The 15,729-nt window shown below is 47.1% G+C and overlaps 1 protein-coding gene across 3 annotated transcripts in view; it reads left to right on the top strand.

The window, feature by feature from the left end:
* Positions 1–15,729, top strand: part of ANO2 (anoctamin 2) — a 333,331-nt gene that overhangs the window by 148,663 nt on the left and 168,939 nt on the right. For all 3 annotated transcript variants that reach the window (XM_079936516.1, XM_079936518.1, XM_079936517.1), the window contains one exon: positions 10,489–10,623. In XM_079936516.1, the coding sequence (XP_079792642.1) occupies positions 10,489–10,623 (135 nt within the window). The remainder of the gene's footprint in view (positions 1–10,488; positions 10,624–15,729) is intronic.

Consider the following 15,729-nt stretch of genomic DNA (forward strand, 5'->3'; position numbering starts at 1 on the left):
CCGTGCCTTGTGTGGAAGCTTCTGCCTGCTGACGGGCAGGGCTCAGTCACAAGGTGGCTGGCAGCTGAGCCTGGGAGGGTCCTGGGTCTAGTGCTGGCCTGCTTGTGGGTGGGATGTGTTCGGGGAGGGTGGGTTGTGGGGTTGGAGGTCCTGGATCTAGTGCTGGCCTGCCAGTGGGTGTGGCTGGCTCTTAACACCCCAGAAGAACTAGCTAACTTCAGGTTCTGGGGTGTCTTAAAGCTGGTTTTGGCCTGCTGGTGAGTGGGGCTGGATCCTCGGATGGCTGGCTGAGGGGTTCAGGGTATCTTGGAGCTGATGTCAGCCTGCTGGTGGGTGGGGCCAGGGACCAAGGTGTCCCAGAGCTAGAGCTGGTCCTCTGGTGGTCAGAGCCAAGTCCAGAGGTCTCTGGCTACAGGGCCTTGGGGGTCCCAGGGCTGATATTGGCCCATTGGTGGGCAGGGCTTGTGGGCAGGGCTGGTTCCTGACACATCAGGCTGTGGAGCCCAGAGTGTCCCAAAACTTGTGTTGGTCCCCTGATGCGTTTGCCCAGCTCGCTGGGTGGCTGGCTTGAGGGGCCCAAGGTGCCAATCTGCTGGTGAGTGGGCTGGGTTCTGATATGGTGGGCGTTAGGACTGCGGTGGTCCTGGGGCTGGTGGGTGATGCCAGGTTGGGGCTAGTGCTGGCCCACTGGTGAGTGGCACCAGGTCCTGCGGTCTCTGGCCGCAGAGTCCAGGGGTGCTGGAGCTGGTGTGGGCTGGCTGGTGTGCAGGACTGAAGCCCAGAGGGTCCCAAGGCTAGTGCCAGCTCACTGGTGGGCAGAAAGGTCTTGGAGGCTCAGGCTGCAGAAGCCTGGTGTCCTGGGGCATGTGCTAGTGCACTGGTGCGTGGGGCTGGGTCCTAGGACCCTTGTGGGGTGGGGCTAGGTCCGGGGGCAAGTATAGTCTCAGGAGGTCTATGGCAGCCAGCCTGCTGGTGGGTGGGACCGTGTCCCGGTTCACCTGGTTGCTTCGCTTGGCCTGAGGCGTCGCAGTACTGATGCCAGCAGCTTGGTGGGCAGGGCCAGGCCGTGGCACTGATAAGCTAGAGGGAGGATTCCATATGGTGCTTGCCAGTTCTAGTGTTCTCGTGGTAGAAGGAGCTCCCAAGGTGGGCTGCCGCCAGCGTCTCTGCCCCCAGGGTGAGCTCCAGTCACCTCCCGCCTCTCCGAGAGGCTCTCCAAGGTCAGCAGGTGGGTCTGGCCCAGGCTCCTTTCAAATTACTGCTTCTGCCGTGGGGTCCTGGAGTGTGTGAGGTTTTGTGAACATCCTTTAAGAGAGGAGTCTGTGTTTCCCACAGCCCTCTGGCTCCCCTTGGCCTTCAAAGCCAGACATTCTGGGGGCCTGTCTTCCCAGGGCAGGCCCCCCAGGCTGGGGAGCCTGATGTGGGGCTTGGACCCCTCACTCCTCGTGGAGAACCTCTGCAGTTGTCAGTTTCCTCCTGTTTGTGGGTTGCCTACCTGGGGGGGGGGGGGTGGATTGTACTACACGAGGTCTCGGCCCCTCCTGCCCGTGTCATTGTGGTTCCTTCTTTATATCTTTAGTTGCTGATGATCCTTTCTGCTAGATTCTGGTCTTTCTCATCAGTAGTTGCTCTGTGAATTGTTGCAATGTTGGTGTGCTCCTGGGAGGAGGTGAACTCAGGGGCTTCCTACTCTGTCATCTCGGCCATGTCCTCTGACAGTCTAACTCTCAGTAAATGAAAAGCCAGTTGGATATAATAGCTCCCCCTCCTTTATCGTTGATTTTGGTAATGAGAATATCTTTATATATCACATAATAATTTTGATCAGCTGTATAAATTTTGTGGATCTGTGTGAATATCACATAAAGGCGTCTGTGCTGAGTTCTTCTCGCCATTTTTAGGCTCTGCACTAACACGTTATATCTCACCATCAGTGTTCCTTATGCTTCCATCTTTATTTGAAGATTGGTTGTGGGTAAAGAATAAACAATATTTAAGAATGAAAATGAAAACAATGTAAAATGGCTAAAACTACTAGGTGATAAATGGCTGGGAGACTAGGCGTGAGTACGTTCCTCTGATCACCATGTGACGTGTTCTTGGAAGCTCTCACGCTGCTCATTAATAAACAGAAAATGTCTAAATAATTATTTTATGTACTGCTTTTTTACAAATGGAAGTTGGAACAGATGCCATCACGGCCTTTTTTTGATGTGAATGAGCTTCTGGAGGTCGTAGGGTTTTGTAAACCAGGGAGAGGAGAATTCCACTTTAGTTGATAGTATTTTATTAAAATCCTAGAAAATAAATCATGATACTTTGTAAACTGGGAGGCTCAAGCCTGCATGGTCCTCTACTGTGTTACCCAAGAGGTACACATCAGGGGTAAAGTGTAGGCTTGAAATCAGGCTGCTCTGAGATGGAGTCTGGATCCTTCTCTCGTTAGCTGTGCGACTTTACACAAGTTTCTCAATTTCTCTGAGCTGTGCTCAGCTTACGCAAAGAAGGAGGACAGGCCCAGTAACCACCTAATAGGGTTATTGTCAGGACTTAGCATCCATTAAACAAATGCTTATTAAGCTACTGCTATGTGCCAGGCACATTCTCGGGACTAAGGGAACAATGGTGAGCAGGACAGAAGACGTCTGCCCTCATGAAGCTTATATTCTAGCAGTGGAGATGGATAAAAACACAAATTTAGAAAAAATGTTAGGTAACGTTAAGTGTTACGAATAAAAGTGAAGCAAGAGGAGAGCTTAGGCGCCCTTTGGGATGGGGTGAACCCAGGAGGCCTTTCTGAGGAGGTGACGCTGGAGCAGCAACTGAGGAAGTAAGGACATGAATGTGCAAGTGTGAGGACGGAGTTCCAGGCAGAGGGCACAGCCACAGCAAAGGCCCTGAGGTGCAAGCGGATGGGGTGTGTTTGAGCGACAGTAGGGTCCATGAGCTGGAAGCAAGCCACAGAGGGGGACGGCAGGAGAAAACGAAGCAGGATTTGTTTCAAGGCGGTCAGGGGTTTGGGGCCAGAACAAATAGGACCTTGTAGGTCACGAAAACAATTTGGGGTTTCATTGTACATGTGATATAAAGTCCTAAAACCGTCTCAAGAAGAGGAATGAACAAATCCGACAGATTTCTAAAAGAGTACTTCTGGCTTCTGTGTAGCAAAGAGATTTCAGGGGCACGGGTGGAAGTGACCCGGGTGAGGGATGACAGTGGTTGGTCCAGGGTGTGAGTGATGGAGAGGGGGAGGCATGGTTGCATTTGGTGCATTTTTGAAAGTAGCGTCTATAGGATTGGATGTGGATCGTGATAATCAGACTCAACAACGATTACTTCCGTGTCTTTGTCCAGAGCACCTGGATTGGGGTTCTGCACACTTAAATTCGGAAGATGGGGGAGGGCAATTTAAGTGTGTCAGGGGTGGCAGAGAAACCCAGAGTTCCACCTTGGCATTGTAGACCTTGAGACTCCTATTAGCCATCCATTGGGAAATGCCAAGTAGGCTGGTGGAATCGTGAGATTGGAAACCAGCAACCTGGAAAAACACAAATACTTTGCTTTTCCCTGGTTCCATCCCATGAACTGGGGATAAATCTCATAACTGGGAAATGAGCTTTTTTTTTTTTTTTTTTTTGCGGTACGCGGGCCTCTCAGTGCTGTGGCCTCTCCCGTTGCGGAGCACAGGCTCCGGACGCACAGGCTCATCGGCCATGGCTCACGGGCCCAGCCGCTCCGCGGCATGTGGGATCTTCCTGGACCGGGGCATGAACCTGCGTCTCCTGTGTCGGCAGGCGGACTCTCAACCACTGCGCCACCAGGGAAGCCCGGAAATGAGCTTTTCTTGACAGTTTTAGGGTCATTGGGAATGTACAGCCATTGCTGTTAACTCTTATAAGATTTTCTTCTTTGCTTTGCGGTGTGGTGTGGTAGTTAAGAGCGGGGGCTTTTGGACTTTAACAGATGAGAGTTTTTGGATTGTCTACAACCTAATGGCTTCACCGAGGTATTTCATCTTTACGTTTGCATTTGCTCATTTATTAGATGGAGCTATAATGCCTGTTTCTAGGACTGCCACGTAGGCTTGTGAATTTCGTGCCTTGTCCATGGGTCCCTGGCTGAGGGGGCTTGTGGAGCCTGAAACCCCGACCACGCTCTGCTCCCCAAGCCTCATACCTCTGTGTAGGGCCGTGCATTCCCAGAGGAAGGAACCTTTTCATTCATCCAAGGACTCCATTTGCTTGCCAAGCCCTGTATCCTTTCACAGGATTCTTGTGAGGATCATTAGAGATACTGCACGCAAAACATTAGGCAGAGCCCCTGGGACGAAGCTATTTTATTTTATTTTGGGATGGGGAGGCATGGCTGCTAACCTAGGTCCACCCACCCACTGAAGGAAACACACAAAGCAGTAGAAAGACTCGGGTCAGAACATGCCTTTCGTGTTTCTCCTGGATTCTGAAGGCGATCCTGCCGAGGCTGTGGTTTCTGGAAGCTTGATCTCTTCCTGCCTTGTTTCTCTTGCTTTAACTTACTTTCTCAGCTTTGACTTCTCATCTGCCTGGCTCTTCCACCTGCCACTTGCATCTCCCTTCTCTAGTTGCCCCCGGACTGGATGCCCCGCACATCTGGCCCCTGGCCCTCTTGGGTCTTTGGTCCCGTTTACCCCTCTGAACACATCTGCTACGTGCAGGGCCTGGGATGGACCATGTCAACCCTGCCGACCCTGGCTCCTGGGCCTGCACCCCATCAGCCTGGCCCCGCAGGTCCTCTTGCTTCGCAGACTGTTCTTTATTTGGAAGCCTTTTAAACGAGAGGACTTGGCAGGGGAGAGGGAGGCCTTGACAGCAGTCTCGCAGAAGAGCGTTCAAGACTCAGGGTGTTCTGATGCCCAGGAGTACTTCTTTCCCTCCGGAACTTCGGAGCAGCCCCCACCCCGTTCGCTGGCGTCTGTGTTGTCTCCTAATGTTAGGACTCGAGCTAAGCCTGATTTTCACAGCCCTGCCAGTCTGAGCCCAGCCCCTTTTCACTGTACCTTCTGAATTTGCCCCATATTAGCAAAATTTTCTTGCCAGAAGGGGGCCTTCTCTTGGCCTCCCTGGGACGGCTAAGAACTCAGAGTCTCCTGGCCTCAGATGGTTGATCGGAGGAGCCAGTGGCTGTGTCTGCTGGCTTGAGCCCTGCAGACGCGGATGCAGCCCGGTTCCTGCTGTCAGCTCTGGCAGAGGGTGACCGTCCAGCTGTTCTTCCCAACCACATACAGGGCTGGGTTCGGGCCCTGGACTGTCCAACCGATGATGAGAAGGCAGACTTCGGGAGGCAGGTTGAGGGAGAGTCCTGGGGAGCCTGCCATCCTGTGACTGCGGCGTGGGGATCCTTTCTCACGGGCACGTCTGTACTCACTGCGGAGAAGGACCACGTGCTGCAGGTCCTGGGATCAAGGAAGAACATTGTTAACGCCCGAGGTCCCCCACCCTCATCCCGTTCCCTTGTAGTCGCTGCTTTCCTCGGGCTAATGACCATTTGTATTTAACACAGTTATTTTGTTTTTGAACTTTATAGAAATAGAATCGTACTGTACAGTAATTCTTTTGTGCCTGGCTTCTTTTGTTCAGATGATAGGTGTGAGACTTGTCCATATTGTTGTGTGTTTTTGTGTTCTGTCCATTCTCCTTGCTGTATAATATTCTGTTGGGCAAACGTATCAGAACGTGTTCATGCATTCTGTTGCTTATAGCCATCTGGGGAGCTCCCGGTCTGCGGGGTATCACGAACAGTGCTGCTGTGAACTTGGTGTGTCTTTCAGCTCACAGATTCCCATCTGTGCTGGGCAGGTACTGAGGAGCAGAGCTGTAGGGTCACAGGGGAGGGCCGTGCTCAGCTCTGGCAGACGCTGCCAAGCCACCTGCCAAAGAGGCTCCACCTGTGCACATCCCACCAGCACCATGTGAACGTTTGGAAAAACGTGGAGGAATCCCAACACTGGCATTTTCCCTCTTTTTCGTTCTTGCCATTCCCACGAGTGTGCAGAGGTATTGCATTGCGATTTCATCTGCATTTCCCTGATGATCTGATGCTTAGGGAAGCTGAACACCTCTTCGTATGCTTATTGGTCACTTGGGTACCTTTTTTTAACCAAGTATTCCTTAGGTCTTTTGCCCATTTTTCTGTTGGATTTTCTGCCTAATTCTTATTGAGCTTTGGAAGTTTTTCATGTTTTCCAGATCCAAGTCCATTGTGGGATGTATGTATGTCAGTATTTTTCCCATTCACTCACTCACTAGTGTCTTTTGATGAGTAGAGGTTCCTCATTTTAATGTAGTAGTGCACGCCAATTTTTAGAGTAATATCCTGTACAACAGTTAATGTTTATTGCTTGCTGACTTGTGTCCTCGTATACCTTGCTCATTTAACTTTCACATTGACATATTTTTCAAATGGGAAAAATGAAGCTTAGAGAAGCTAAGAGACTTTCCCAAGTTAGGAAACAGCAGAGGCCAGGTTCTTGTCCAGCCCTGCCCACTCCAGAGCCTGTGTCCTGTGATCTCTGCTGTTCCACAGAAGGTACCAGCTAATATCCATGGGCACTGTTCAATCCTCCAGTGCCCTTCGTTTGGGTTGTACATTGTTTTTCAGTTAAATTAGTTGCCAACATTTAACAAGTAGGAGAAATACAGTTTTCCAGCTTTTTTTTTCAGAAAATTGTAAGATCTGGTAATCCTGGTCTCGTTTTCCCACATGTCACCCTGGGCTGCTGGAGATGAGGACCTACTGCTCCCCATGGATGGACATGAGCCCTCTCGTTTTTCGCTGGAGGTGCTTCGGTTGTTCCTGCCTGGCCTGCTTCAATCATTCATGTTTCCTGCCTGGCTCCTGGGGGCATCTGAGTTTTCAGCCCTGCTGTCCTGTTTCCCTTAAGTGACATAGTTGGCTCTTCATCCTTCTCTGTTTCATGTGTTCTTACCTTCATGCATTCTGACCTTCCTGTCTCCCTTTCCCAGGTATCGAGGCTCTGTGCTCAGGCTCTCTGTCCCCCTCTCCAGCCAGTAGTGTTTTTATGGGTAAACAGAGTAGTCCGCTGCCTATGTGGGGCAGTTAGAAGAACACCTCAAAATATTCTACCCCTTCCTTTAAGAGGTGAAGGCGTTGTGTCTCCATAAAGCTTGGAATGCAGACATTTTCCTGGAAGAAGTGATAAAGTATCCCAGTAGGCTTTAATTTATCAGATCGGCTCCTTAAGCAAAAGCCTAAGAGGCAATGGTAGAGAAGATTTGTAGACAGTACAGGTTAGGAGAGTGGTCAGGGAAATCTTACGTCTCTGAGTGGCTGGATGCCTCGGACGGGATGCTGCGATGGGAAAGCTTCAGAGCTGGAAAAAAGCGTGAAGACGTTGTGGGGGATGGGGGATGGATGGGTAGCTAGGTGTAGTTCTTTTAGAACTTAGCAAATTTGCCCTGGGCATGTCTCCTGCTCATCCACTTCCTTTCCTTCTCGAAATTCCTCCTAGAAGTCAGTATAAGGTGGACATTAAGAGCTGGAATCTCAAGTTAGACTCACTGAATTTGAATCTTGTCTTTGCTTCTTACTGGCTGTGGGACCTTGGGTTAGTCAACTTTTTGTACTTCAGTTTCCTCATCTATAATTTGAGGATAATAACATACTACCTCTGAGGGTTGTGAGGACTAAAAAATAAGAATATTTGTAATCTTCTTAGAATGGAGCTTGGCAAATAATTAGCCCCCGATAAACATCAGTTACTGTTGCTGCTGCTGTTACGTTGGCACAAGCACCAGGTGCCAAGAGATCAAATTCTTGCTCTGTCAGGTGCTGGCCACGTGACCTTAGACAAGTCTGTGTGTCCAGGGAGTGTCAGTGTTCTCACCTGGAAAAGATGTTGGGAGAATGAAAAATGAGGTGAAACAAGACAATCAGGATGAAAGCACCGGGCAATTTGTGTTTATTAAGTCTCATCTGTCTCCTCCCTTCTCTCTTCCCCTCTCTTCTGCTGGAGATGGGTAATGGGTAATGGACTAGTGGAGAAGGTGAGGTGAACACCCTTGAAAAAACAACTGGTATTGTTGCATTCACTAACATGGAAGATAAGGACTGTAGTGGTGTCTCTTTTTTTCCCCCCAAGATTGGTAATTTGTGTTTTATCCTTTATTTTCTTGACCAGTCTGACTCAATATTTATCAACTTCATTGATCCTTTCAAACAACCAGCTCTTGGTTTCATTGATTTTTCTCTTTTCAATTTCATTTATTTCTGTTCCCCCCTTTACTATTTCCTTCCTTCTGTTTGCTTTGGATTTAATTTGTTCTTTTTCTACTTAAAGTGCAAGCTTAGATGATTGATTTAAAGCTTGCTTTTTTAGAATGAATATATGTATATGTATAACTGAATTACTTTGCCGCACACCTGAAAGTAACACAACATTGTAAATCAACTATACTTCAATAAAAGAAATCCTAGATGAACTTAAAAAGAAAACTTTCTTATTTTAATACCAAGTATTCAATGCTATAAATTTCTCTCTAACAATTACTGGCATTCTAAGTATAATGGCATTCCACGAATTTTGATATGTGTGTTTTTATTTTCCTCAGTCACAAATATTTTCTGATTTTTTTTGTGATTTCTGCTTTGACCCATGGGTTATGTAGAAGGATATTGTTTAATTTCCAAGTATTTGGGGATTTTTCCAGACAACTTTCTGCCGTTGATTTCTAGTTTAATTTAGTTGTGGTCACGGTACAACATTTTTATTATTTCAATTATTTTAAATTTATTAGATTTCCTTAATGATTCACAATATGGTCTATCTTTGTGAATGTGTGTTTGCAAAGAATGTATTTTCTGTTGTTGTTTGGTGGAGTGTTGTATAAATGTCAATTCAGTCAAGTTGGTTTGAAGTGTCTTCTGTATCCTTACTGCTTTTCTGTACTTGGTCTGTCAACTACTGAAGGGAAGTGTTGAAATCTCTAATTTATACTGGAGGATTTGTGTGTTTATCCTTTCAGTTCTATCAGTTTTTATTGCATGCATTTTGATCTATGCATTTGACACATGTATTTTACTGTATGTGTTTTGGATTATTAGGCCTTCTTAATGAAGTGACCATTTTATCACTGTTTGATGTCCCTTTTTATATCTGGTAATGTTCTTTGTTCTGAAGATGATTTTGTTTGTGTCAGCTTTCTTTAGATTAGTGTTGGCGTGGTCTATCTTTTTCCAGTCCTTTACTTTTTTCTTTATATTTTAAGTGGGTTTCTTGTACATTTATATTTAATGTAATCATTAACATATTCGCTTTTTTTTTTTTTTTTTTTTTTTCTGTACGTGGGCCTCTCACCGCTGTGGCCCCTCGCGCCACGGAGCACAGGCTCCGGACGCGCAGGCTCAGCGGCCATGGCTCACGGGCCCAGCCGCTCTGCGGCATGTGGGATCCTCCCGGACTGGGGCACGAACCCGCATCCCCTGCATCAGCAGGCGGACTCTCAACCACTGCGCCACCAGGGAAGCCCTCACGAAAATTTTTGATTTAACAGATTTTTGTTGTTGGGGTGGAAGCTACATTTCCTGGCAGTGTCTTTATCCTAAGTGGAAGCAGCATTCTGGTGGTGGATACATAGATTTTATTTGTTCCTCTTATTCTCTAGTCCTTCCATCAACGGGTGGGCTGGGTTCCCATTTCCCTCCTGTGGTTTATATCGGAGGCTCGTGAGAAATAGAATATACGTCTCCTCTGTGGGTTGTTTTTTCTCGTCAGGCATCCATCATCAATATCCATCTAAGGGAAAAGGAAAACCCCTTTTCAGAGGCTTTATGTGGTCATTTACTAACTTTATGAAGTGGGGAACAAAAAGATATGGGTTCGTACCTTTTCTTTTTAAAAGAAACCATTTTTTATTTTAAAAGTAATTCATGAACAAAATAGAGTTAAAAAATGCAGAAAGATAAAAAAAAGAAATAAAAACCACCCATAATCCCATCAGCTAAAGAAACCATGACTCATATTTTATCGAATTTCTTCTAGTCATTTTTCTATGAGTGCATCTTTGTTCGTCTGTATATATCAGTATACATGCCCCCAAATTTGTGTGTTTTGTTTAAATAAGCTAGTTTCAAAAAGGTGTGTTTTTCTGTGGGTCGAGTACTATGGCACTCATGAAATGCCGATATGTTATTCATGTTTGTCTGGTAAAGATGCCAAAACGTGTGGCATTTTCTTCAGTTTGCTGTTAGTGCTGGATTCCTTCCTGCAGCTACTTTACATGAACAGCCAGGACAGGTGTGTATATGTGATTCTAATGGAATGTGATTCATTTCAGAAAAGACCAGTTGTTGATTCCTTGTGCTGAGGTCCCCTGTTCCCCATGTACCTTTTGTCCCTTTCCACTTTTTTCAACCCGTTCTCAGGTTTAGAGCAAACAGAAAGAAGGAAACTCTATGGTCTTCTCAGTATGTTTTGTTTTCTTCCTTTTCCAGAAAGTATTTTGGAGAAAAAATTGGACTGTACTTTGCCTGGCTGGGATTATATACATCCTTCCTCATCCCATCATCCGTCATCGGGGTCATCGTGTTTCTTTATGGATGTGCAACGATCGAAGAAGATATTCCCAGGTGAGTTGGTTTTAACGGAAAAGGCTCAGTTCTCACGCGTCAGTCGTTTGGAGTTTCACCCCAGTTGCAAGTACATTGTACATTTCAGACGCCTCCTTCCAAAGCCTCCCCCTTTGTCCTTCTCCTTCCCACTTTCCTTACCACGCAGCAGGTCACTTGTCACTTCCCTTTTGAGAGGTCTGGGAGCAACAGATTCTGGGAACAGCTCAGAGCCACGCTGGGTGTGGCCACTTCCTTTCCTGGTCAAGCTCTTCTCCAGGACCAGGGTCTGATTGGGCAGGATCTGAAAACTGATGAAAAAGAAATCATGCCAGAGAAAAGCTTTTTTTCCCCTCAATTTCATGACTTTTTCCCTTTGGTTTCCCAGATGACCCAAGGCAGGAAGTGTTGAGTGGTATTGGATAGAGGTGGCATCTATGTGGTCAGACGCTGCTGGGATCAAAAGCTGTGAGGCTGTGTCAGAAGCAGGCAGCTCTGGAGCTGAGGAAGCCTCAGCTGTGGCTCAGGATGTCAGAGACTGCAGGAGGCGACAGGCCCCGTAGCGGGGCTCTTGGCGACCCAAGACATGGAACAAAGGTTGATCCTGATGGAGAAGAGAGATCCTACAAGAAAACAGGGACTAAAAAGAGCATCCTCTAGGACTGAATGTGTTACATAGTAACTACGTGACTGGGTACCTCACTCCCTGACTCTTGGTTTCCTTGGCTGTGAAATGGTCACAATGACGCCTGCTTCATGGTGGTGTTGTGAGGACTAAAGTAGACAGCGTCTGGCACACAGCAGAGTATTCATAAATTATTGTTGAATGAATCAATATATGTGGAAATAGAGTTTGAGACACTTAGCCAATATTTAGAATTTAAATCTCTTGCCATCTCCAGAACTGGCTTTGCAAACGGAAGCATTCTTTATGCATTTTACCTTTTTTTTTTTTTTTTTTTTTGGCCATGCCTCGAGCCATGCGGGATCTTAGTTCCCTGACCAGGGACTGAACCCGGGCCGTCTGCAGTGGAAGCGGGGAGTCTTAACCACTGGACTGCCAGGGAATTCCCTCATTTGTGTATTTTAATACTCTTTCAGTTGCAAGTGATAGAAATGCATGTGAACTAACGTACGCAGATAAAGGGAATTTATCCTCAGGGTTTCGGGGGGCCCTCAGGGGCCCCAGTGGCAGGCACGTGGCTAGCCCAAGGGACTATGGAAATAGGGACTCCTTCTGTTTACTGCCCGTCTCTGGTTATTTCTAGTATTTATTAGTTTCACTGCAGAGTTTCTCCATTGGATGTAAACACGGCTGCTTGTAGCTCGTGGGTGTCGTACCTGAGAGCTTTATACTTGATTGGTCCCAAGTGAAGAAGTCCTGTTGACTCCTTTTGGCTTAGGTAGAGGCTCTGGGTCAGCCAGTCGTGGCTTGGGGGCAGTAGCCCGGGGAATGGGGACACTGGGCAGCCTGTGCGTGTCCACGACAGTTGGGGTTAGGGATGGGGGAAGTCGGGGCCACCCTGAAGAAATGGGCAAGAGCTGTGCTCTTTGAGGAAAGCGTATCCACCAGTGGCAGGAACCAGGTGATCTTCCATTATGTCACTCTATAGAAAAGCTCTTGCAGGTTAGGGACACTGGAGATGGCCGTGTCAGTAGTTAGAATAAAGCTCAGTACCTTGGTATGAGAGACAAGGGTTTGGATATGTTTGTGTATAAAAACTGTGGTGTCATCCGTTCAGGGTTCGGGACTGGCGTTCTGGGACCTTTGTCACAGGACCTATGACTTCCGGGCTCTGCCTCGCGCAGCACGAGGGAAGAACGAGTACTTACCAAATTCCTGGTCTTAGTTGTACCAGGCATGGTGCTAGGTGATTTCTGTGTTTTGTTTCTTTGATCCTGTAGAGATCAGTGTTGTCAGTAGGTATTCTCACCTCAGAGAGAGAGAGACATGGATGCTACCTGAGGTCGCTTGTCCAACTGCAGCAATTAATAATTGTCAGGGTTGTGATTTGAGTTCCACCTGCTCCAAGGTCTTTGCTTTTTCCAGTAAGCAGTGCAGTCTTCCGGAGGGCTCTTACCCTCCTCTGCAGCCCAGTTGCTCCAACTGGCCCCAGTTGGTTCAGTCTCAGAAAAAAACCCGGCTCAGTTGCCCCGTTGTGATCCCTGGGGAGCTGGGCCTCAGGTTGATCCAAGCTGAGGACTCCATACCACGCACCTCGAACCAACTCAGTGCAGCGGGTAGGGCATCTGTGTGCTGGTTTACATCAGGACTTAGAACTTGTGCCCTGGCTCTCCACACGGGAATGCATGTGATGGTGACCGCTGCGGCTGGAAATGACCATGGTCTCCACAAGCTGCAAAGTCATTTATTTATGCACATGCATGGACACTCATGTGCGTGCGGGTTTAGACGCGTGTAAAACGTGATCATTATCATTGCAGACATCCTGGAGTGTGCGATGTTTTACGAACTGTGGATAGCAGCCCATTAATGGATTATAGAATCAATGTAATCGTTACCTTTTAAATGAACTAGAATAAGGTAGGACAGAGTAGAATGAAACATAATATTAGTAGTCATCACGAGAAGGAAGTATCAGAATTGTTTCATGACAGTTATTTTAGCGATATAAGTGTTTTTATGAGGAGCGGGTACGTATATACTCGCATACTGGAATCTGTGGTAAATTTTTTTAAAACTGTTTTTTTAACTTTCTATAACAAAAAAGTTTGAAATTGGCTGCTATAAAATTTGAAAGTTTGGGTGCCAATTTTTCAGAGTAGGGTGGGGCAAATCAAGAAGGTGGAAATAGAAAAAGTTAAGCACACTATGAAGACGTTTTTGAGAACGGCTTCTTAATCATAATTGTATGTCTATCAAAAGTCCAAGCTCTACGCCTGGCAAAAACTCACAAACTACCAATCCTCATTAACAGAGGAATAGCCTCTAAGTCCCAATACCGAATCCAAATGAATTCGTACTCTTCTAGGGTCTGTGTCTATCAGCCACTCCGAAGCGTGATTAAAAACTTGCACTCTTCCTGGGATTATTATAAAGGTTTCTAATTTGGGCATTAAGCCTGGAATTTAGTATCTGTGTATCACTTTAAAAAAAGCTTTATTTTGAAAACAGTATAGATTCACAGGAAGTGGTAAAGATAGTGCAGAGGGCCCAGGGCACCCTTCATCCAGTTACCGCCAGTGATTACGTCTTATATAACTACAGTACAGTATCAAAACCAGAAAATTTACATCACGTGGAACTTTAAATGGTACCTTTTATCGCCAAGAACTTTGATATGTGAGACACAAGCGTCACTTGTAAATAATAATTCCGTATGTGCACGGTATATCTATAGAACCTTCCTTGACTTCGCAAGGGGCTGGTTGCATTTGTTCTCCATTTGCTTACACGCCTAGGAAAGACTGGAGCATTTTTTTAAAGCTAATTAATCTAAACCATATTTTCAAAAATTGGTCAGTTTAGACCTGAAACCTTAATAGCAGATGTTCTGTCTGAATTTCCTGAATAATTGCCTCCCTTTGTGGCTAGTACAGCTCTGTGTCGCCTGACCTGTGAGCAGTGGGTCACTCATTGAGGACACCACCCACTCTGGGGTCTTGGTTCACCTGATGGTCAGCCCATTCATCAATCTTCTGCTTCGTAGAGAAAATGATAGATTGAAGAAATACACCATTGCATTTATAGCCACTGTTACTTCGAACTGGGAATCTGTGGTGAAGGCAGCTAGTGAATGACCCAGACCTGACTTCAGTTCTAGGGGAGGTTCCCCCATCTTTCAGCTTGTCTAGAGGCAGCCTCTTTCAGAGACTACAGAGTCCTTTTAATGTCATCCTGAGGCAGAATTTCTCCAGAATTCTGTTCAAATTGCTTGCATCAAAAAACCCAAAAGATGAAACAAAAAACCCCAACCCAATACACGTAGAGCATTCTGACTTCAAACTGAAAAGATGTGATGAGTATCCATGTACCACGGCTGCCATTTTGTACAAAATGATTGGCAGTTGACTGTGTTCTGATTTTAAAACCAGTAATGTACACAGCCCTTAAGTTTCAAAGTGTGCCAAGTTGGTGGCTAATACTTTTTTACTTCTGATCTTTTAGCATTGACTAGTTTTGTTTTTTTTTTTTTTTTTGCTGTACGCGGGCCTCTCACCGTTGGGGCCTCTCCCGTTGCGGAGCACAGGCTCCGGACGCGCAGACTCAGCGGCCATGGCTCACGGGCCCGGCCGCTCCGCGGCATGTGGGATCTTCCCGGACCGGGGCACGAACCCGTGTCCCCTGCATCGGCAGGCGGACTGAACCACTGCGCCACCAGGGAAACCCAGCATTAACTAGTTTTGATTGAGATTAGGTGTTCTAGGATTCCACCCCCTTCTATGTGTAAAAAAAAAAACCCTCCGCAGCGAAGATATGAGAAGGACTCATGTCTTCTCAGAAATGGCTTAGAAGCAAAGCTCTTTACTAGGCTTTGTGCAGACCCACTGTTTTCCACGTGAGTCTGTTTTCTAAGAGGTACTCTCCTCTCCAAAAGCAGCAACTCCTCCACCAGGCAGCCAACATGTGTCTGACCCAGAAGACTTAAAATGAACCTTGCTCTCCGGTTACCAACAAGCGCATGCCCAGGTGAAGCTAGCACGGCTGAACTTATTGTTAAGAAATTACTATTTAATATTGTCTATGTGAGCGCGTCGCCGCTCTTGACACTTGTCAATGGAAAGTCAATGGAGGAACTGGGATTTATCCTCGGAGACGTAGTTTCCATTCTCTCACACAGGCGGCCTTCCCTGCCGTGACTCATTAAAAACAAGCCTGAAAGCTGGGACTTGACAGACAGTGACAGCCCTCGGTGAAACCTTTCGACTGCTTAGCGATGGGGAGCTAGACGCAGGCATCCTGCCGGCTTCTGGGTTTCATCTAATCCCGGGCTTCAGCACCCAGGTACCAGCTCCCTCCGCCGGCAGCGGCCTCCGACTGTACCGTGCTCGGTAGCGCCCTCTGCTGCCTGTTTCCGGAGGAAACCCAGCTGTGGTTTCAGCCTGGGGTCCCCTGCGGCCCCATCACCGTGGCTCCAGCTGCTCTGTGAGAACAGCCAGTGCTTC

This window comes from Stenella coeruleoalba (assembly GCF_951394435.1).
Source record: "Stenella coeruleoalba genome assembly, chromosome: 11".
NCBI lineage: Eukaryota > Metazoa > Chordata > Mammalia > Artiodactyla > Delphinidae > Stenella > Stenella coeruleoalba.